At 42.5% G+C, this 22,123-nt stretch overlaps 3 protein-coding genes across 7 annotated transcripts; 1 reads left to right on the top strand and 2 right to left on the bottom strand.

The window, feature by feature from the left end:
• Positions 1–660: 660 nt before the first annotated feature.
• LOC112257460 (heterogeneous nuclear ribonucleoprotein D-like) lies at positions 661–6,065 on the bottom strand. Of its 3 annotated transcripts, none has more exons than XM_042326616.1 (8): positions 5,480–6,065; positions 4,478–4,646; positions 4,149–4,310; positions 3,778–3,909; positions 3,438–3,558; positions 3,037–3,198; positions 2,250–2,356; positions 661–1,838 (listed from the first exon to the last, which is right to left on the bottom strand). In XM_042326616.1, exons 1-7 carry the CDS (start codon positions 5,566–5,568, stop codon positions 2,286–2,288), a joined length of 906 nt encoding a protein of 301 aa, XP_042182550.1. In that variant the 5' UTR covers positions 5,569–6,065; the 3' UTR covers positions 661–1,838; positions 2,250–2,285. The 3 variants fall into 3 exon arrangements, with proteins under 3 accessions (XP_042182550.1, XP_042182552.1, XP_042182549.1); XM_042326618.1 differs by having other exon boundaries at positions 661–993; positions 5,480–6,064; XM_042326615.1 differs by having other exon boundaries at positions 661–2,356.
• enoph1 (enolase-phosphatase 1) lies at positions 1,721–15,376 on the top strand. 3 transcript variants are annotated; one of them, XM_024431030.2, is made up of 7 exons: positions 1,721–1,845; positions 6,119–6,207; positions 7,069–7,170; positions 13,087–13,289; positions 13,790–13,922; positions 14,021–14,144; positions 14,910–15,376. In XM_024431030.2, exons 1-7 carry the CDS (start codon positions 1,827–1,829, stop codon positions 15,047–15,049), a joined length of 810 nt encoding a protein of 269 aa, XP_024286798.1. In that variant the 5' UTR covers positions 1,721–1,826; the 3' UTR covers positions 15,050–15,376. The 3 variants fall into 3 exon arrangements, with proteins under 3 accessions (XP_024286798.1, XP_024286800.1, XP_024286799.1); XM_024431032.2 differs by lacking the exon at positions 6,119–6,207 and having other exon boundaries at positions 1,721–1,856; XM_024431031.2 differs by lacking the exons at positions 1,721–1,845; positions 6,119–6,207 and adding an exon at positions 6,228–6,952.
• A 139-nt stretch (positions 15,377–15,515) lies between these two features.
• Positions 15,516–20,481, bottom strand: tmem150c (transmembrane protein 150C). Its single transcript, XM_024431033.2, has 9 exons — positions 20,047–20,481; positions 19,205–19,244; positions 18,933–19,014; positions 18,785–18,838; positions 18,658–18,690; positions 18,502–18,569; positions 18,018–18,145; positions 16,928–17,105; positions 15,516–16,661 (listed from the first exon to the last, which is right to left on the bottom strand). The coding sequence occupies exons 3-9, from the start codon at positions 19,004–19,006 to the stop codon at positions 16,453–16,455; spliced, it is 744 nt and encodes a 247-aa protein (XP_024286801.1). The 5' UTR covers positions 19,007–19,014; positions 19,205–19,244; positions 20,047–20,481; the 3' UTR covers positions 15,516–16,452.
• Between the last annotated feature and the right edge of the window lie 1,642 nt (positions 20,482–22,123).

The following is a 22,123-nucleotide window of genomic DNA, read 5'->3' as shown; positions in this document are numbered from 1 at the left end:
GAGGTTGCGTGCTAAGGCGAGCGTACTACAGCTGCTGTCTGTCTCGTTTGCGTTCGAAATGGGACTCGTTCTATTTTGCCCCAGGTTAGTAGGTTGCTAAAGATCAGACACTAGGCATAAAACAGTCACAACAGACCCACCCACTCTGCTTTTGCTGACAATTACCAACTGTACTACTTTATCTAGTATATGTTTGCAAGATACCAGCTGGTGGCAGCTTGCTATTTTGCTAGCCAGCTACGTAAACATAATGGCGTCATGTATAAAATGGTGGGACTAGCTTCAGGGAGGTGTATTTCCAGACTATTGAAAGCAATTCTCAAATAGAACAACTTTTGCTATACTTTGAAACGTATTGCACTGCAGTATGTTATATAACCGTCTGGTTTGTATGACAACAGGTTGATCTTTTTCGCACTGACTGAATTTGACAGGTTCCATACGCAATAATATCGCTAAACAGATCTAGAAAATATGGCAGGGTTTATTCTCATGTCACGATAAACAAACTCTTAGTACATTACTGTTGTGTGTATCGATGACTGCACCTAAGCTGAAGTACCTACAGGCCTAAATGTTCAAGTCAAAGAATGACGCGGCAGCTATAATTCAGTGTTATGAAATGCAAAACAGAATATCAAGTACGACAAAGTCAAGCTCTTGAGTTTTGTACCCTCTTTAATAATCCCTTTATCCAAAAAACTGCAGAAAATCCACGTTTAAAACAAAAGCAGGACAGGTTGAAAATCAAGGTGATAAGAACACATTACATGAAACCTAGACCTACAAGATTAAGGGAAGGGGGGGACTGGAACCAAAAAGCAGCAACCTCGCTATTTACAAAGTCAGACACACTGCATGCCAGCTTCAACTCAGGAAGAGGACAACGAAATAAGGGCCTGGTGTTTAAAACATGAGCTGATCTGAGGACAGGACAGGATTCAGCCCCCAAAGCTTCCACCTGGGTACAGGGTCATTCTCCAGCCAGCCCGTCTGCAAACAAGGACACAACACAACACAGTAGATGTTACCAACTTTGGAGCTCTGCAGGGCACAGTGAACCTTGCACGTCCATGTTTCACTGTTTAACTTCTGCTTGTGTCGTCAACTTAAACTATTAATAGTTTATTTTTCCCCATTCCGTTTTAAAGATCATGTGTAGAACTCAGCTTCACCAAGGTTCTGCAACAGCTCACCGGCCAGCAAAAGCTTCAGCTCCAATGAATTGGTGGGTAAATTTCACCATTAAGGAGCAAGCCCAAATGTGACCCTAACTAAAAGATATCAAATTTGGTGGACATTTAAAGACAGATACACAAATAGCTCATAATATATTTTGAGTTGTCAGCTTTTTATGGCACCATAAAGCTGGTTTACATATGATCTTTAACACCTAAGTAAAAAATAAAATAAAACGTTTTTTGGTGTTTATCAAGTGAAGTTCTCTAAGGGCTATAAAGAAAAAGCAATCATTATGAGTTTTAGCAATTTAAGAAAGGGGTTCATTATAGAAAAAACACTGTTGGTCCAGAACTGAAACAAGACCACTAAAATTAAGAGAAACACATACAAGTCAAAGTACATTTTTACACTTTCATATTAATATCCTGTAAAAAATCAATTTCAGACAAATCGTTATAGCAAACACTTTAAAAACTGAAAAGAGATTAATTTCCTTTCTCTTATGTTTCTTTTTGTTTATCGCTGGTTACAGGAAGTGTGAAGAGACCATACCACAGGACAGCGTTTTCTTGTGCATGCCGTGCTCTCTGCCCGCTATGTGCGTCGCCCAGAGATTGTCGTGATCAGGCGACACACGGCCTGCAATGAAGTCCCCGCTGGCAGGTACAAACAAGGTACAACATCAGAGTTAGGAAAAGGAAAACTAAGGATAGGTCCTTACTCTGTACCCTTAGCAGTACTTTACCTGTTAACAATGCTATCAAGTCTCTTTATGTTATTTCCTTATGAACACCTGTTAAAAAGCAAGGGAAAAAGGAGAATCTACAGAAAAAAAGCATACGTTTTTTTTCTGGAGCTTAATAAAAATAAAACGCTGCACAAGCATTTTTGCAATTAAAGATCTATAGACATTACTTTTTAGTTTTGTCAAAATGGGGGTGTGCATCGTAATAGTAACCACTTGCTTTCTCTCATGATAGGTTTGAGTAATTGTTTAGTGTCTATTGATCTTTAAATTTTGAAGTTTTGTTTTAAAAGTCAAGCCTTGGGTGGGAGTGTTGTCTTACCAGAATTCTAAGCAGGTCCTGTTGGATCAGATCAGCTCAGTAAGGCTGGTAGTTGTTCTGGTGGGTTGTGACCTCTCGAGAGGCCTTCCCATAGCTGCTCTGCTGGCCTATGGGAAGGTCAAGGGTTAGAGATCAGGAAGATGAGTGTCACAGGCTAACTAAACAAAAACGTAGCAAAAGGAAATCCTATCAAGGTTTTAATCAATGGAGTTTAGTTGACATGGCAGTCACGGTGCATGGGAGTTTTTTTCAAGTTCACTTTTCTTTTTTGGGGTAAATGGCAGCAGTAATCACATATCAGTGGGATGTAGTCTGCAGTGTTTAACCCAGTTGTTATTTTTGCTTGGACTTTCAAATTGAATGTTATTGTATCAGTATTGAGATGCACAATCATGTGTCAAGACATGTACCAAAAACTCTAAGCTCAGCTGTGTTTTATTTTTATATACCCAGGAATTTAACTACAAGTACTCTCAGAAGTGTGTGCAATACAAATGTAATCTTAGAACTTTACATGGGCTGAATGATCATTAATGTTGCAAGTGTTCCCCGTAAAATAAAAGTGCATTGCCTGGATATGGAGGACCCCTCAAACATGCACCAGAGCAAAGAGACCCAAGGCAGGCAGCATTACAGACATCTGTTTTATTTTTTTTCCAGAGCTATTGATTACATACAAGGAGAATTTTTTCCGCCTGTTGTTGTCTTAGCTAGAAGTACATGAGTTGTTGTTGGGGGCTGAAAGGCACTGCTTGTTTCGATAGTTGGCATCAATAGTGTAGCTTACCATTGTAGTCGTCGTATCCCTGTCCATAACCATAACTATTATAGTTGTAGCCAGAGTAGTCATAGCCCGCGTAGCCATTGTAGCCCTGGTTGTATCCATTGCCGTAGCTACCATAGTTCTGGCTGTAGTAGCCGTTGTAACCTTGGTTGTAGTTACTCTGACCTGCACAGAGACAATGGAGAGGTTCAGTGTGACAAGCCTATATTGTAGTTTCAAAGGCATTTGTATGTCTTGATTTTCTTTTCAATGTACTGTAATGCATGCCCTTTTCAGTTGTCAGTACTGTTATTGTTGCATGTGTCAAATGCCACACAAGAAATTCCTTGTTGGAAGAATAAATAATGATACGGGGGGGGAGAGAGAAAAGATGTGCATTCTTCAGTGTCATAGGGTAGATGTACCTCCTCGTCCCCGGCCCCTGTATCCGCCACTTCCTCTCCCTCCTTCGTAGCCTCCCCGCTCTCCTCTGTGTTGTTGCTGCTGTCTATACACTTCTTTGGGCTGGGCCACTTTGATTTCACACTGCAGAGAAATCAGCCCATTAACCAAGACACTTGTGGAAAACAGTGATGACACTTTCTTCAAGTACCTACAGTCACATGTAATTTGACTGCCAACATTCTTCAAAATGGCTGTCTAAACAAAGTTGGTTAAATAGCATAGAAATCATAGCTTTGCCTATCAGCGCAAGATGTGTAACAGCGTTCAAATGGTCATTGTGAATAAGCGGAATCCAGCTACCTTTCCACTCCCAACTTGGTGGTATCTGCACTCCAACAGCTTTTGAACAGGAGTCTCCTCACAGTAGGTCACGAAGCAAAACCCACGTCGCTCGTTGGTTTTGGTGTCCATGGGAAGCTCGATGCTGTCAATCTGGAAACAAAGTTTCTCTCAGTGGCTAATGAAGACAGTAATCATATAATAATTCTGCGTACCCCAGTCTTTGCACCATGTGAAGGCAGTAAATTATACAATAGCATCAGCTCTAGCTCCATTGCCACACTCGCTCAGTGGACTTACAGCTTCCTAAAAAAGTGTGGGTTTACCATATCTAAAAACGTAGAATAAAACATATGAATATGTTGACATTGCACTCATTCTGTCACTCTTACATCTCCAAAAGCGCCAAAGTATTCTCTGATTTCCTCCTCTGGGGTATCTGGGCTGAGGCCTCCAACAAACACCTTCTTGGGCGGTTCCTTCCCCTTCATGGCTTTGGCCCTCTTTGGATCGATCAGCTTCCCGTCCAGCTTGTGCTCCTTCAGCTCCAACACCTGCATACAGGATAATGTGTCAGTAAAACAGGGTGTGTGTGATCAAGTGATGTGAGTGGATGCCAACTATGTATGTCTTGAAATTATTTTGTTCAGAATTAAGAGAGCAAGACAAGAAGAGACAGCCTGTCCTGTTCTCTGCTCATTGAGTCTGTTCTAGTGCTTACCCGGTCTACACTCTCTGAGTCTCTGAAGAGAACAAAGCCGAAGCCCCGGGACCGGCCCGTCATCAGGTCTGTTTTGATGGTGCAGTCCAGAACCTCTCCAAACTTCGACAGGTAATCCGTGAGGTCTGTTTTGCTGGTGTCCCAACTGAGCCCTCCAATGAACATCTTGCTGTGAATGGAGAATCAAGGAGACAAATGCAGTCTATCAGACAGTCATAACTAAGTCCTTGTTATACATCCCTAACAACCTGAGTCACTAGCTATGACTTTGTTCTTAACGGACTTGCCTAGTTAAATAAATGCCTAATTTACTTTAGGTCAAGCGGTTGTCACCAGCAAGCTGATTAGGCCTAACGATTCAAACTGTATAGAACGGTTAGCTATAAAGGCAACAGCTAGATCAGTGAACTGTATCTAACTAACTACTACTACCACACACACACACACACACACACACACACACACACACACACTTCTGATTCTAGCTTGGGTGGCCACTGAGTGCATGTACAGGACATGTGTAGTTATTGTTGTTCTGTCAGTCAGTATTCGAAAAACCAGCAGTAACGTTAACGTAGTGCAAGAGAAAAAAAAGAGCGCCAATAACCAACACGACGTCAATCGATGATAAACTAGCTAACTACAAATAACGCGGTGACAACATGTTTCACAGCACATAGCCAACCCCGTTTGCCCACTTAGCCACTTAGGGAACTTGGCCTGAATGACATGACGCCAGTTAGTTTGCTAACGTTAGCTAGCTATGCATGCATGATCACAACAGGGTCTGGCTAATATCGGCTAGTAACCTAATACACGTTAGCGTGTTACCACTCCAATAACACGCTACGTTTGAATCAAAGAGAACGTAGGTTGTCTCCAGCTGGCAGAAATAACAGTAGCTGGTTAACTACACCTACTAGCTAGCTACTCTTGCTGAAAGTAGCTAGCTAGGCTAACATAGCTAGGCTAACATAGCTAGGCTAACGTCAAGCCGCTTACCCGTCATCCTGCTGGTTTTTGCTTGCATTTATCTTGGAGCCCTCTGGAAACTCGTCTGTACTGAAGTCAACCTGGCCTTCGGTCTCCATTTTCGAGTGTCACCCGGTTGTTAAATAGAAATGTGTATTTAACGTTAGGCCTGATTGCTAAATACTTTTGGGGACGAATTCAGTCGCGATTGCTATGTAAAATGGCTGACATCAAGGGCGGACTGGGTTGCGGGGAGTGACGCAGATGATGTGGTTTGTTTGCGGCGGCTCAGTGGGGGAGGCGCTGTTGTCTTTGCTTCAAGCACTTTTTTACGGAAATTACTGATTGGTAATGTTACAGCTGATCACAGATTATCATCATTACAAACAACTTCCTGGGTTTAATAACATTTTACCAATGGCAATTTATTGTAAAATCTCTGATTTTACTTTCTTCATTCTTGTTCGAAAATTAAAAGCAACACAGTAAATGACCTTTTTGTTGCCTCAAAACGAAATACTGCATATGATTTCCATTATTATCAACAAACACCAAAGAGACTGAACAGAGGTTTCAAACATCTCTGCAAACACTTCTGTCAGATACTGTAATATTTACCCAGGAGAGTATGATATCTGCGCAAACACATGTGGCTCTGTCGCCATCTAGGTTTACTTTTCAGACAGTGGCACTCGAAGCATCGTTGCCTATGGCGCCACCAAAGCCGCGGTCTGGGAAACTACTTCAAGGTCTCGAGGGTGAGTGACGTCACCGATTTAACCGCTACTAACGAAGTTTTTTTTATAAAGTACTACTAGCGCTCTACTAACTAGCTAGCCATTTCACACCGGTCATACTCATACAGTACCAGCCAAAGATATTGAAAGCACTGTACACATGTTGTGCCCAAACACTGGCCTTCTAATTAGCTACGACAGAGCAGAGAATCTCTTGATATGGTTATGCAACGCTTCACACGTTCTAGAATATGTGGAATGGGACATTCGACTGCGCATGGCCTGTGCCCCACCCACCAGTAAATACAACTATTGTAGCGAAATGAGCAATGTTATGATATTGCAGCACACTGTGTCCTTTTTTATTTTCCTAACCTAGCTAAATGTTTGGTTTTGTCATTTAACATTTTTATGAGTAGCAGTGCTTTACCCTCGTGGTCGTCATTATCACGCCTTCCTGGAAACAGAAGACTTTCTTTGCTCTTGAGCACGTTCAATGGGTCTGCTCTACCCAACATTAGCTAATTGAAAAGTAACCTCAAAATATATATATATTTGGAAAGGAATTGGTAATCCCCTGTTAGGGTTTGCTCGCTTTTCTCCAGCCTGTGTAGCGGGGTAACGTTAGATAGCCAAGCTAACAGTTAGCTACTAACTACAGTATACGGCTTCAGACAGGAAAATGGCCAGTGTTTCAATCCCTGAAAACACTACCGCACTTTTGCTGGATATTGAAGGAACTACGACACCAATAACGTTTGTAAAGGTAGCTAGGACAACAAACCGAGACAAATGCATGGCTTTTGTGGTGTTTTTTTTTGGTAGACTGATGGTTTGACTGTTAGCTAGCTACATGATAACGGTGCTATTTCTCTACTATAGGACATTTTATTCCCATACATCAAAGATCATCTCGAGGAGTATCTGTCGGCGCACTGGGAAGAAGATGAATGCAAACAAGACGTGCATCTCCTTAAGAAACAGGTAACTGGTTTGCTGCAAACTGTGGACAATGATGACCAGTCAGCAGTGACTGCACACAATCTCAGACAGAATATGCAACACCCATGCATTAATTTAGGTTGAAAACCTGTACATTTTGATTTGTTGAACCAGTTAATGATTGCTTGTGTGGTATGATTAGTACAGATCAGTACATTAAACGACTGCTGTTCAGAGTTTGGTGTCAACAGCCATAGCAACCTCATCTCGTGTAGCTAACTATTATTGTCGCCTGTTTTAAAATATTTAAACAATGTTTTTATTTTTTTCTAAAGAGCGAGGCCTACATGGATTTGAGATTTCCTGTGTTTTCATTGTTTGCTGTAATCCAGTGGGTTTGGGTTTAGCACAAATATATATTGGAGGACCAAAAAAAGCCGATACCGATTAATGGGACCTTTTTATTTTTTTTGGTAATAATGACAATTACAACAATACTGAATGAACACTTATTTTAACTTAATATAATACCTCAATAAAATCAATTTAGCCTCAAATAAATAATGAAACATGTTCAATTTGGTTTAAATAATGCAAAAACAAAGTGTTGGCGAAGAAAGTAAAAGTGCAATATGTGCCATGTAAAAAAAGCTAACGTTTAAGTTCCTTGCTCAGAACATGAGAACATATGAAAGCTGGTGGTTCCTTTTAACATGAGTCTTCAATATTCCCAGGTAGGAGGTTTTAGGTTGTAGTTATAGTATTTATAGGACTATTTCTCTCTATACCATTTGTATTTCATATACCTTTGACAATTGGATGTTCTTATAGGCACTTTAGTATTGCCAGTGTAACAGTATAGCTTCCGTCCCTTTCCTCGCCCCTACCTGGGCTCGAACCAGGAACACATTGACAACAGCCACCCTCGAAACAGTGTTACCCATTCAGAGCAAGGGGAACAACTACTCCAAGTCTCAGAGCGAGTGACGTTTGAAACGCTATTAGTGCGCACCCCGCTAACTAGCTAGCCATTTCACATCGGTTACACCAGCCTAATCTTTGGAGTTGATAGGCTTGAAGTCATAAACAGCTCAATGCTTGAAGCATTGCCAAGAGCTGCTGGCAAAATGCACGGAAGTGCTGTTTGAATGAATGCTTACAAGCCTGCTGCTGCCTACCGTCGCTCAGTCGGACTGCTCTATCAAATTATAGACTTAATTATAACATAATAAAACTCAGAAATATGAGCCTTTGGTCATTAATATGGTTGAATCAGGAAACTATCATCTCGAAAACAGAACGTTTATTATTTCAGTGAAATACAGAACCGTTCGGTATTTTATCTAACGGGTGGCATCCCTAAGTCTAAATATTCCTGTTACATTGTACAACCTTCAATGTTATGTCATAATTACGTAAAATTCTGGCAAATTAGTTCGCAATGAGCCAGGCGGCCCAAACTGTTGCATATACCCTGACTCTGCGTGCAATGAACGCAAGAGAAGTGACACAATTTCACCTGGTTAATATTGCCTGCTAACCTGGATTTCTTTTAGCTAAATATGCAGGTTTAAAAAATATATACTTCTGTGTATTGATTTTAAGAAAGGCGTTGGTGTTTATGGTTAGGTACAGCTGTGCAACGATTGTGCTTCTTTCGCAAATGCGCTTTTGTTAAATCATCCCCCTGCATTGCATCGATTATATGCAACGCAGGACACGCTAGATAAACTAGTAATATCATCAACCATGTGTAGTTAACGAGTGATTATGATTGATTGATTGTTTTTTTATAAGATAAGTTTAATGCTAGCTAGCAACTTACCTTGGCTTCTACTGCATTCGCGTAACAGGCAGGCTCCTCGTGGAGTGCAATGAGAGGCAGGTGGTTAGAGCGTTGGACTAGTTAACTGTAAGGTTGCAAGATTGAATCCCGGAGCTGACAAGGTAAAAATCTGTCGTTCTGCCCCTGAACAAGGCAGTTAACCCACCGTTCCTAGGCCGTCATTGAAAATAAGAATGTGTTCTTAACTGACTTGCCTAGTTAAATAAAAGTGTAAAAAAATACAGATTTCCGATTATGAAAACTTGAAATCGGCCCTAATTAATCGTCCGTTCCGATTAATCGGTCAACCTCAAATATATACAGTGGGGCAAAAAAGTATTTAGTCAGCCATCAATTGTGCAAGTTCTCCCACTTAAAAAGATGAGAGGCCTGTAATTTTCATCATAGGTACACTTCAACTATGACAGACAAAATAAGAAGAAAAAATCCAGAAAATCACATTGTAGGATTTTTAATGAATTTATTTGCAAATTATGGTGGAAAATAAGTATTTGGTCACCTACAAACAAGCAAGATTTCTGGCTCTCACAGACCTGTAACTTCTTTAAGAGGCTCCTCTGTCCTCCACTTGTTACCTGTATTAATGGCACCTGTTTGAACTTATCAGTATAAAAGACACCTGTCCACAACCTCAGTCACACTCCAAATTCCACTATGGCCAAGACCAAAGAGCTGTCAAAGGATACCTGAAACAAAATTGTAGACCTGCACCAGGGGAAGACTGAATCTGCAAATAGGTAACCAGCTTGCTTTGAAGAAATCAACTGTGGGAGCAATTATTAGGAAATGGAAGACATACAAGACCACTGATAATCTCCCCCGATCTGGGGCTCCACGCAAGATCTCACCCCGTGGGGTCAAAATGATCACAAGAACGGTGAGCAAAAATCCCAGAACCACACGGGGGACCTAGTGAATGACCTGCAGAGAGCTGGGACCAAAGTAACAAAGCCTACCATCAGTAACACACTACGCCGCCAGGGACTCAAATCCTGCAGTGCCAGACGTGTTCCCCTGCTTAAGCCAGTACACGTCTAGGCCCGTCTGAAGTTTGCTAGAGAGCATTTGGATGATCCAGAAGAAGATTGGGGAATGTCAGATGAAACCAAAATATAACTTTTTGGTAAAAACTCAACTCGTCGTGTTTGGAGGACAAAGAATGCTGAGTTGCATCCAAAGAACACCACACCTACTGAGAAGCATGGGGGTGGAAGCATCATGCTTTGGGGCTGTTTTTCTGCAAAGGGACCAGAACGACTTATCCGTGTAAAGGAAAGAATGAATGGGGCCATGTATCGTGAGATTTTGAGTGAAAACCTCCTTTCATCAGCAAGGGCATTGAAGATGAAACGTGGCTTGGTCTTTCAGCATGACAATGATCCCAAACACACCGCCCAGGCAACGGAGTGGCTTCGTAAGAAGCATTTCAAGGTCCTGGAGTGGCCTTGAAGCCAGTCTCCAGATCTCAACCCCATAGAAAATCTTTGGAGGGAGTTGAAAGTCCGTGTTGCCCAGCAACAGCCCCAAAACATCACTGCTCTAGAGGAGATCTGCATGGAGAATTGGGCCAAAATACCAGCAACAGTGTGTGAACCTTGTGAAGACTTACAGAAATCGTTTGACCTCTGTCATTGCCAACAAAGTGTATATAACAAAGTATTGATATAAACTTTTGTTATTGACCAAATACTTATTTTCCACCATAATTTGCAAATAAATTCATAAAAAATCCTACAATGTGACTTTCTGGATTTTTTTTTTCATTTTGTCTGTCATAGTTGAAGTGTACCTGATGATGAAAATTACAGGCCTCTCTCATCTTTTTAAGTGGGAGAACTTGCACAATTGGTGGCTGACTAAATACTTTTTTGCCCCACTGTATATAGCTACAGTGCCTTGCGAAAGTATTCGGCCCCCTTGAACTTTGCGACCTTTTGCCACATTTCAGGCTTCAAACATAAAGATATAAAACTGTATTTTTTTGTGAAGAATCAACAACAAGTGGGACACAATCATGAAGTGGAAGGACATTTATTGGATATTTCAAAAAAATGTAACAAATCAAAAACTGAAAAATTGGGCGTGCAAAATTATTCAGCCCCCTTAAGTTAATACTTTGTAGCGCCACCTTTTGCTGTGATTACAGCTGTAAGTCGCTTGGGGTATGTCTATCAGTTTTGCACATCGAGAGACTGAAATTTTTTCCCATTCCTCCTTGCAAAACAGCTCGAGCTCAGTGAGGTTGGATGGAGAGCATTTGTGAACAGCAGTTTTCAGTTCTTTCCACAGGTTCTTGATTGGATTCAGGTCTGGACTTTGACTTTGACAAATCTCCGTCCCAGTCTCAGGTCTTTTGCAGACTCCATCAGGTTTTCTTCCAGAATGGTCCTGTATTTGGCTCCATCCATCTTCCCATCAATTTTAACCATCTGCCCTGTCCCTGCTGAAGAAAAGCAGGCCCAAACCATGATGCTGCCACCACCATGTTTGACAGTGGGGATGGTGTGTTCAGGGTGATGAGCTGTGTTGCTTTTACGCCAAACATAACATTTTGCATTGTTGCCATAAGTTCAATTTTGGTTTCATCTGACCAGAGCACCTTCTTCCACATGTTTGGTGTGTCTCCCAGGTGGCTTGTGGCAAACTCTAAACGACACTTTTTATGGATATCTTTAAGAAATGGCTTTCTTCTTGCCACTCTTCCATAAAGGCCAGATTTGTGCAAAATACGACTGATTGTTGTCCTATGGACAGAGTCTCCCACCTCAGCTGTAGATCTCTGCAGTCCATCCAGAGTGATCATGGGCCTCTTGGCTGCATCTCTGATCAGTCTTCTCCTTGTATGAGCTGAAAGTTTAGAGGGACGGCCAGGTCTTGGTAGATTTGCAGTGGTCTGATACTCCTTCCATTTCAATATTATCGCTTGCACAGTGCTCCTTGGGATGTTTAAAGCTTGGGAAATCTTTTTGTATCCAAATCCAGCTTTAAACTTCTTCACAACAGTATCTCGGACCTGCCTGGTGTGTTCCTTGTTCTTCATGATGCTCTCTGCGCTTTTAACGGACCTCTGAGATTATCACAGTGCAGGTGCATTTATACGGAGACTTGATTACACACAGGTGGATTGTATTTATCATCATTAGTCATTTAGGTCAACATTGGATCATTCAGAGATCCTCACTGAACTTCTGGAGAGAGTTTGCTGCACTGAAAGTAAAGGGGATGAATAATTTTGCTTTTGATTTGTTAAAAAAAGTTTGAAATATCCAATAAATGTCGTTCCACTTCATGATTGTGTCCCACTTGTTGTTGATTCTTCACAAAAAAATACAGTTTTATATCTTTGTTTGAAGCCTGAAATGTGGCAAAAGGTTGCAAAGTTCAAGGGGGCCGAATACTTTCGCAAGGCACTGTATGTAGGTCACAGATAATGGGTGTATTTGATTAGCTACCGACCATAGAAGTCATAAGGGATGATGTGAGTGCAGGAGATTAGACAAGCTTTCAGAGCTGCACAAATATTCACTGGCTACTACAGGATGCTGCTTTTTTTTCACCAGGGACTGGCAAACTAAGGTGGTTTAACTCCTTTTAAGGACAACTTGCCTAAAATCAAAACTTTCACTTGAAAGCTGACTAGATCGGTCATCTGGGGGACCAGAACCAGGGGGTTGATGGACACTGACATAGTTCATGGCTATCTACATTCATAGACAAACCGATTTACAGTAAATTAGTGAACATTATTAGGTTCCTCAATAAGATATGCAGCCAGGAGGTCTGAGCTATGAGATCTTTTCTCCAGTGAGCTTACTGAATTGGAGAAGGCAGAACGATGATCAGTTCTCATTATAGCATGGTGATTTCCATATGTAATTGACTGGAATGAACAGTTTCCTGTCTGCCAGGAGCTGCCTGTCTCCGTCCTTGATGGGGGTGGTTGATGGAGGGCAGAGGCCAGCCTTGAAATATCAATGCACCAAACAAGCCCCAGAAATGTCAGTCAATATATCTATGTTGGACAACCCCAAGCGCTGTCAATGTGTAATTGAACCCTGCTTCCTAATGAACATGACCTGATTGACCATGTCCTGTCCCGGTCATCATGTTAGGTTGAGGAGGACCTGCGTCTGCACCGGGCTTGTGCGCAGCACTCCCTGGACCAGTCTGGGCACACGGACGAGGAGAAAGCCATCAGGGAGGTGGTGGACAACGTGCTGTGGCAGATGGCTTCGGACAGGAAGTCCACGGCTCTGAAACAGCTGCAGGGACACATGTGGAGGGCGGCCTACGCTGCCGGGAGAATCAAAGGCGAGTAAGTAGCTGGGAGTGTTCCTTCTATTGGACGGATGGGGATGTAGGAGGTTACTGGCGGCAGGTAGCCTAGCGGTTAAGAGCATTGGGCCTGTAACTTAAAGGTCGCTGGTTCGAAGCCCTGAGCCAACTAGGTGAAAAATCTGTCTGTGCCCTTGAGCAAGGCACTTAACCTAAGAGCATCTGCTGAAAAATGACTAAAGGTTACTACTGTCTGAGGGTACTATTGTAGGAGGGATGAATCCTTAATCAATCTTAGTGCAAATCTCACTTCATGGTTAACATAAGTCAGAGATATGTGTGCACAGATTGCAAGATTAGATTCTTCCCTGCATGAATGTGTAGCCCTATGTTATTGTCCTCAAGGTGATGGCTTCTAAACCGCCTGTGGGAGGATCAAGTCCTATTGTACTGTCGCATTTCTTCCAAATGTCACCTTCAAACCCGATGACTCATCCCGATGAAAACACAGGATTACTAAGGTGTGTGTGTGTGAACCAGGGTGTACCAGGACGTGGTTCCATCCATCAGGAGGTGGAGACGGCAGGGCCTGAAGGTTTATATCTACTCCTCTGGCAGTGTGGAGGCTCAGAAACTACTGTTTGGATACTCTGTAGAGGGAGACGTACTAGATGTAAGGAACTCTTCTCTTTTATACACTGTTTAGAACACACACTAATCTTCATTGTAATACACTCCCAGCTAAATTCAGATTTTCTCTCTTCCTTTCAGCTATTTGATGGCCACTTCGACACCAACATAGGCACTAAAGTAGAAAGCAAAAGCTATGTGAGGATTGCAGAGAGAATGGGCTGCCCACCTGAAGAAATCATGTTCCTGACAGATGTCACACGAGGTAAGTGTTGTAGCAGGCAGATTAGTTTAACACTGAATGTCATTTACATAAATCAGACTGAGCCAGAGCCTTTCTACCTAGCAGGATCACCCTCCGAAGCCTTGCCAGCCTTGCCAGCTGTTACTCTGAATTCAACAGTGGAATTTTCCACTAGCTAGTCAAAGGGCTTGTCCTGAACTACAACAACCCAGCCAGCATTAGGCCAGTAGAGTTGCTTCTTATAGAATATCAATTAGGCATATTTGAACGTTTATTTATTTGACTATATTATGAACTGTTTTATGTACACACATGTTCCCAATAACCTATTGGTTAACATGAAGTAAGAGAAATAATACATTGACCAGATGTTTATATCCAAAGCCATGTAGCTAGCCCTGCACTAATCCAGAATAGCATTTGGAAAGGCTGTTGTATCAGAGTTAAATCAGTACTGTATTAGTGCTCTGCTGCACTGCACTGCAGCGAAGGCCTCCCCCTGAGGGAATGCAGATGCCGTCATGTTAGTGTAGCGGTGCGCTAACGCATAGAGAGCAATACATTTACCTCAGGGGCTGGGACCACAACCACCATGAGGCCTCCATGTCACATGTTCTACTTTCCTTTGTTGTGTAGAATGTTAACTTAAAACCAAGGGTTAGGGCCTCTGTTAAACCATGACTGGGACTTGAGTAAGCCTGCTGTTGTGGGATCCTAGTGTAGCTCAGGGAACATGGATGACTGAGAGGAGGCTATTACAGTAGTGTGTTTTGTTCCTCCCTGCAGAGGCCAAGGCAGCGGAGGATGCTGGTGTGAACGTGGCTGTAGTGGTGCGGCCAGGGAACATGGAGTTGACAGAGGAAGAAAGGTCTCACTATAACCTCATTACAACCTTCAGCCAACTGGAAGTGAATGGCAGCGCTTAACACTGGAGAAGAGGGTAGGGGGAGGGGGTAGAGATGCTGCCGTCTGATTTGTACTCACTCACTGGCCCTGTTCTATCAAGTTCCCGCTTCCCCTAGCACCTGCTGCCCTTAGGTCTAATGAAAGGACTGGAACGGTAAGAGCCACGTGATGGACGCTCCTCTGTTGTTGAACACAGGAACTGTCGGGTATTCAGGCTACGCACAGGGTGGGTGGTGGGCAACAAGCACTAAGAGCCGTACCAGTCTGCAGACTGCACGTTTAAGGGACATGACAGGGCTTATTTTTTTCTTTTTTTTAACATTTTAAATAAAAACTATTTAAGTTGATCACTTTGTATTTCTTTAACTGTAATATGGTTAAATAGGCTCTTGGAAGTTGAGTGCTACATCACTGCACAGCGGGTTTTGTACATTGAGTCACTTTGAAACATGTACAGGATTGGGCTATACTCAACAAGTCCATCAATCAGAATGCAAAGACAAGTTTTATTGTAAAATATAATTGTAATGTTCTAACAAACAGCAGTACAACACTAAGATGCATTTGTCTGTTATGCTTGAATGGTAATGATAAAGCCTAGTGTTGTACTAAGAAATGTGAAATAGAGAGAACACTGAAAAAGGTTCCCATGACTTGTGTTTAATGGGTGCAACAGTGATATGGTTCAAAATGGCATCATTGTACCTGGATGATAATACTACTGTACTACTCATCTTCACAGAGAAGCTCATCAAACTGTTGTCTGTCTTAATTCAGGTTGAAAATAGGAGGTAGACAGACGGACAGGAAATAGAGAGAACGCAGCAGAATACCTCTGTCGGTAGAATGAGAAGACTCAAAATGGGAGTGGTGATGACTCCCATCACACATTCTATTGAGGATTTGGCTGCATTCATATGAAAGGAAGGTCAGTGGGGTAGTGTCACTATCAATCTGAGATGAGTTATCTATCCTTCTACAACTCACAGCTACATAAAACAGCCATCTTCATGCACATCCATCTTCAATTAAACCATTCAGCAACTTTTAGCGAACATCCCTGTTACTGTTGATGAGTTGACAAAGATAATGATGCCTTTGTGCTCATGGAAAGAGTTTGTTGCTTTTGAAATATCACCTCAAGGTACAGTATTAGTAGAAAGACAGTCGTTCACAGGCTGTGTTCAAACAGGCAGACATGCAGTAGTTTTTGACTAACTCTTCTTCAGTAACTAACAGAGACAAACTGGAGCCCTTACAAATATGTTAATTTGTAAATTACCCCCAACTGACAACCACAGGCAAGCTAACTGTTTTGTAGTACGCCAAAGCTCTATAGCTGGTTCTGTCCTCCGGAGCCGCCCTATAGCTGCTTCTGTCCTCTGGAACTGCCCTATAGCTGGTTCTGTTCTCTGGAGCCGCCCTATAGCTGGTCCGACTGGTACTCTGACACCTCGGAGAAGGTTTCTGAGAGGCTGAGAGGTGGATCGCGGTCGTCTGTGCAGACAATCTCGAAGTGGTAGTGTCTGAACTCGATGGCAAAGGTGGCGAGGAAGCCCAGGAAGAACATGACCAGCGCCCATTGCGCCCTCGCCGCGTGCATGTGAAGACGTTGCGCCATCAGGGCAAAGTCTGAACGGGGTGGGGGTTAAGGGTCAAACAAACACTTTACAAAATGTACTTTCAAAATGTGTAATTCCTAGCTTCCTCTTTCATTGATTTAACATGGCTGAATAATAATAAGTGAAAGTGATAAGTGAAAGAAAGGTTTCCACCACCACAGCTGTATCCAGCCAACATACCCATAGTAATGCCCTCACTGTACCGTAAGTCTCTTTGTTTAAAAGGGCCTGCTAAGTGACAGAGTGAGTCCCTGGTGCAAGCCAGAGGAAGGATACAGAGCAGCATGCAGGCGGTGACAGCCCCTGACAGTAGGAAGCGAGGGATGCCCGCCCTCCGGCCCTCGTTCCTCAGGTTGACCTTCAGGGTGATGACAGATTGCACCCAGCAGAACAACGTCCCCAGGCCAAACGTCATGGACGTCCCAATGTTGTGGAGCTCCTCGTCATTTGACAGCTGGACCAGACACATTACAGACAGATGACAGACATGGCTGTTATCTGTTTAATTTCATTACTGTGACCCTGCTACACACACTGATAAAAATCTGATTATCACTGCAAACCAAGATGAGGTTTTTGTAGATTTTGTCAGTGGTTCTCAAACGTTTTGGGTCTGTACCTGGTTAAATAAAGTAAAATAAAATAAAATGTAGGGACTAAGGGTTGTGTAAGACTAGTGACTCCTACGAAGTACTCCAGGGACAGTCTAGGGCAGGGCTTTCCAACCCTGTTCCTGGAGAGCCTTCGTGCCAACCCAAATTTAGCGCACCTAATTCTAATAATTAGCTGGTTGAAAAGCTGAATCGGGTTAGTTATAACTGGGGTTGGAGCGAAAACCTACAGGGGGGTAGCTCTCCGGGAACAGGGTTGGAGCGAAAACCTACAGGGGGGTAGCTCTCCAGGAACAGGGTTGGAGCGAAAACCTACAGGGGTAGCTCTCTGGGAACAGGGTTGGAGCGAAAACCTACAGGGGGTAGCTCTCCAGGAACAGGGTTGGAGCGAAAACCTACAGGGGGTAGCTCTCTGGGAACAGGGTTGGAGCGAAAACCTACAGGGGGGTAGCTCTCTAGGAACAGTGTTGGAGAGCCCTGGTCTAGCGGTTAAGGAAGTGTTTCCCAAACTCGGTCCTGGGGCCCGCCCTGGGTGCATGTTTTGGTTTTTGCCCTAGTACTACACAGCTGATTCAAATAATCAAAGCTTGATGATTAGTTGATTGATTGAATCAGCTGTGTAGTGCTAGGGCAAGAAACTAAACGTGCACCCCTTTGGGTCCCAAGGACCAAGTTTGGGAAAGGGGAAGTTAGGGACTAGGGGAAGTGTCTAGGGCCTGAAGGTTTATTTTCTGGACAGAGCCAGTGACTCCTACCTGGAAGTTTCCCACCAAGGTCATGCCGAAGCAGGCCAGGGACAGGGCCACCAGACTGCCAATATTGAGCCAGGGTTTATGGACCCGGGGCTTCAGCTGCAGGTATCTGAGGACACCAATGATGAACCCTGAAAGGAGAAGACCCATAAGGGATCTCTCTGTTCTGGCAGTCTCTAACCATTTCATTCCTTGTACTGGGGACCCACAGGGTGTGCAGGCTTTTGTTTCTGCTCAATACTAACCTCATCAATAACTGTAATGAGCATTACATGTTCTGCTGCTGGAACTGCTGACTGTAAATCCATCCAAATCAATAGACAGTACTTCCCCATTTTATAATATGCATCCTGTTGTTTCTATTCTTGTCTCTATCGTCCATCTCATATCCTGCCATTATTATGGTACAATGTCCAATGTTCACTATGTTTTCATGTACATGTAAACTTTATATGATAGAAGATAGGAGAACATGCATCAGGCCTACCTACGAAGGCAGCCAGGTTCATGACCTGGCTAAAAACACAGCTGGCTGGGGGAGCATTGCCTGCAATGCTGAGAGAGAGAGAATTGTATTGACAGGAAGCACGAATCCTAGGTAAAGATCACTAACCAATTAGGTTGGTACTCATAGGCTGTGTACCTTATATATGGAGGGGATTTAGTTCCAGATCGCCTGTGAAAAATTGCATCTAATGTTTAGAAATAGTGCATGGTCATAATGACTGGAATAACATATTTCTACGTTCTTCATTTATATTCCACCTTACTTGTATTCTGAACTCAGGGGTGTTATCTTCTCATCTTCAACAGCTATAAAATACCTGTAACCAAAGTAATTTATGTTAGTCACACACAGCTGTAAAGCCGAATGGTGCGTGAGATAACTGAAAAGATCTGGAAAAATAAGACACTTACACAACCCAGAGTCCAGCGGCTGTGAAGAGAGAGTACATGATAGGGAGAAACGTCCAGGGACTGCACTTCCTCATGGTGTCTCCTGTAAACAAAAAACATTTTAAACATCTCCACTCCCTGGCAATGGTGAGACAGGAAATGGAAAGAGGTAGAACTGTTTTAGAACCACCTGCGGCAGAACATGTAAAAACCTGTCCTGAGATGTTTGAGGGAATTACTGTAACTCAAAATAGAAGTACAGGAATGCTGTTCTGTTCCAATGCCACACTTACGAATGATAAGACCAAGCCAAAGTCAGGTCCGGGGGTTAATCTACAGAAGAAAAACACAATATTATGTGACCTGTTTTTACAATTTGAGACTGCAGTTACCTCTTCCGGATTAACCTAACATTGAATGGCTAGTAGCTTGCTAGGCTGTTACAACAATTAGTTAACGTAAGTCTCGTGTAATTAATTGCACTTATTAACACCTTGAATTAACTGACATGTAAACGGAAAGGTGTATGTATCTAGAACCAGAATAATTTCAGCACTGGATAGCGGCGAAAAGCCCATTGGGCCAATGTTCTGCAGCCGTTGATTTCAGCACCACTGCTACTGGACAGCTCCCGTGTCTACAAAGCTGGGGAATGCAAATTGCCAAGGACGACCAATAAAACACTATTTATTACAGCCACTCAGTACAGTAACAGCAACAACAATCACTCACTGACAGTCAATTTGCACGTGCATCAGATTGAGCCAAGAAAATGTATATTTTTGTGATGACTGCATAGATAGGTGAATGTGTTTGCCTAGTGCATAGCCTTGAATGAAAACGATGTAGCGAGCATGTAGGCCTACATTTTACATTCTACCGCGGGCCGGTTAGGTATTTAACACCTACCCTGTCAATATGTTATGTAATTTCTACCATGATACTTTCACAACAGCGACAGATTGACATGTAGGTCACTGATAACAGCTCACTTTCCCAAACAGTGTTTTATTGTATTGTTCCCCACAACCTTTAAAATGGAGGATACCTTCCCTTCCCTAACTGGCTTCCCCAATCCCAATACCCCCCCCCTCTATCTGTCTCTGATCAATCGTCAGACAGAAAAATGAAATACCTCGTTGCCAGCCAGCGCCTGTTGGATTTAGATTCCGTCTTCTTCTAATTTCATAATTGACTGAAACACGCAGTTTTGTTATCAGTCGTAGTCACAAATGGTCATATAAACATGTGCCTGAGAGCACTAAATCCGGAGATAGTGAAATGGAGTGTGCAGTCGCGAACATACACTGTGGCCATGGGCGAACCTTTTCTTTGCAGCACTGAATATTTAGGCGAGCGAGGAAAGAGCCTTCTACCGTAGGAAAGAGCAATAGCAGTAAGCCTCGTTTCCAGAATGTAAACTGTCCTACCCTACACTATAACCTATGTGACATGATAGTAGGCAACCTGTAGCTGCTCTGCTGTGGACACTTCACTAAGAGGTAGGGTGCATTCAGAAAGTATTCAGAACCCTTCATTTGATCCAAATGTTGTTACATTACAGCCTTATTTTTTTAAAATCCACCCTCATCAAAGTACACACAATACCCCATAATGACAAAGCGAAAACAGTTTTTTAGACACTTTTGCAAAAGTATTAAAAATAAAAACTGAAATATCACATTTACATAAGTATTCAGACCCTTTACTCAGTACATTGTTGAAGCGCCTTTGGCAGTGATTACAGCCTTGAATCTTGGGTATGATGCTACAAGCTTGGCACCTGTATTTGGGGAGTTTCTCCCATTCTTCTCTGCAGATCCTCTCAAGCTATGTCATGTCGTATGGGGAGTGCACAGCTATTTTGAGGTCTCTCCAGAGATGTTCGATTGGGTTCAAGTCCGGGCTCTGGCTGGACCACTCAAGGATATTCAGAAACTTTTCCCGAAGCCACTACTGCGTTGTCTTGGCTGTGTGCTTAGGGTCGTTGTCCTGTTGGAAGGTGTGCAGGTTTTCATCAAGGATCAAGGATCTCTCTGTACTTTGCTCTGTTCATCTTTCCCTTGATCCTGACTAGTCTCCCAGTCCATGGCACTGAAAAATATCCCCACAGCATGATGCTCCCACCACCATGCTTTGCTTCATTCAGGGTCTGAATACTTTCCGAATGCACTGTATGTGGATTTCTGGTTTATTCAATTTAGCTAATGTTATTCAATTATGCTTTATTCAATTATGCTAATGAAATAATGCTACTATAATAGCATCATGTTACATTGGCATGTTGTTCATAGAAGAAAAACAACAACATAAATGTACCTCGACCCTCACAGGAATTGGGAGGAAAATCTGCTTATTTTCCAGGCAATAAACCTAAACACCAAACTTTCATATCCAACAGTTTATTATTGAAAAAGCCCTCTCTAATGAATGGCACAAAGTCAACTAACACACACATGAAGTATATCTATAAAATAATTTATCTTAGCTATAATAATGATGATGATACACATACGTACATATAGTTGAAGTCAGAAGACTCCACAAATTTCTTGTTAACTATAGTTTTGGCAAGTCGGTTAGGACATCTACTTTGTGTGTGACACAAGTAATTTTTCCAACAATTGTTTACAGATTATTTCACTTATAATTCACTGTATCACAAATCCAGTGGGTCAGAAGTTTACATACACTAAGTTGACTGTGCATTTAAACATCTTGGAGAAAATGATGTCATGGCTTTAGAAGGTTCTGATAGTCTAATTGACATAATTTTAGTCAATTGGAGGTGTACCTGTGGATGTATTTCAATTTGTATTTGTAGACCTCCACAAGTCTGGTTCATCCTTGGGAGCAATTTCCAAGTTGAAGAACACCATCCCAACTGTGAAGCACGGGGGTGGCAGCATCATGTTGTGGGGGTGCTTTGCTGCAGGAGGGACTGGTGCACTTCACAAAATAGATGGATTCATGAGGATGGAAAGTTATGCGGATATATTGTAGCAACATCTCAAGACATCAGTCAGGAAGTTAAAGCTTGGTCGAAAATGGGTCTTCCAAATGAACAATGACCCCAAGTATACTTCCAAAGTTGTGGCAAAATGGCTAAATGACAACAAAGTCAAGGTATTGGAGTGGCCATCACAAAGCCATGACCTCAATCCTATAGAACATTTGTGGGAAGAACTGAAAAAGCATGTGCGAGCAAGGAG

The sequence above is a fragment of the Oncorhynchus tshawytscha genome, linkage group LG09, assembly GCF_018296145.1.
Source record: "Oncorhynchus tshawytscha isolate Ot180627B linkage group LG09, Otsh_v2.0, whole genome shotgun sequence".
NCBI lineage: Eukaryota > Metazoa > Chordata > Actinopteri > Salmoniformes > Salmonidae > Oncorhynchus > Oncorhynchus tshawytscha.
This window is presented reverse-complemented; position numbering and strand designations above follow the sequence as displayed.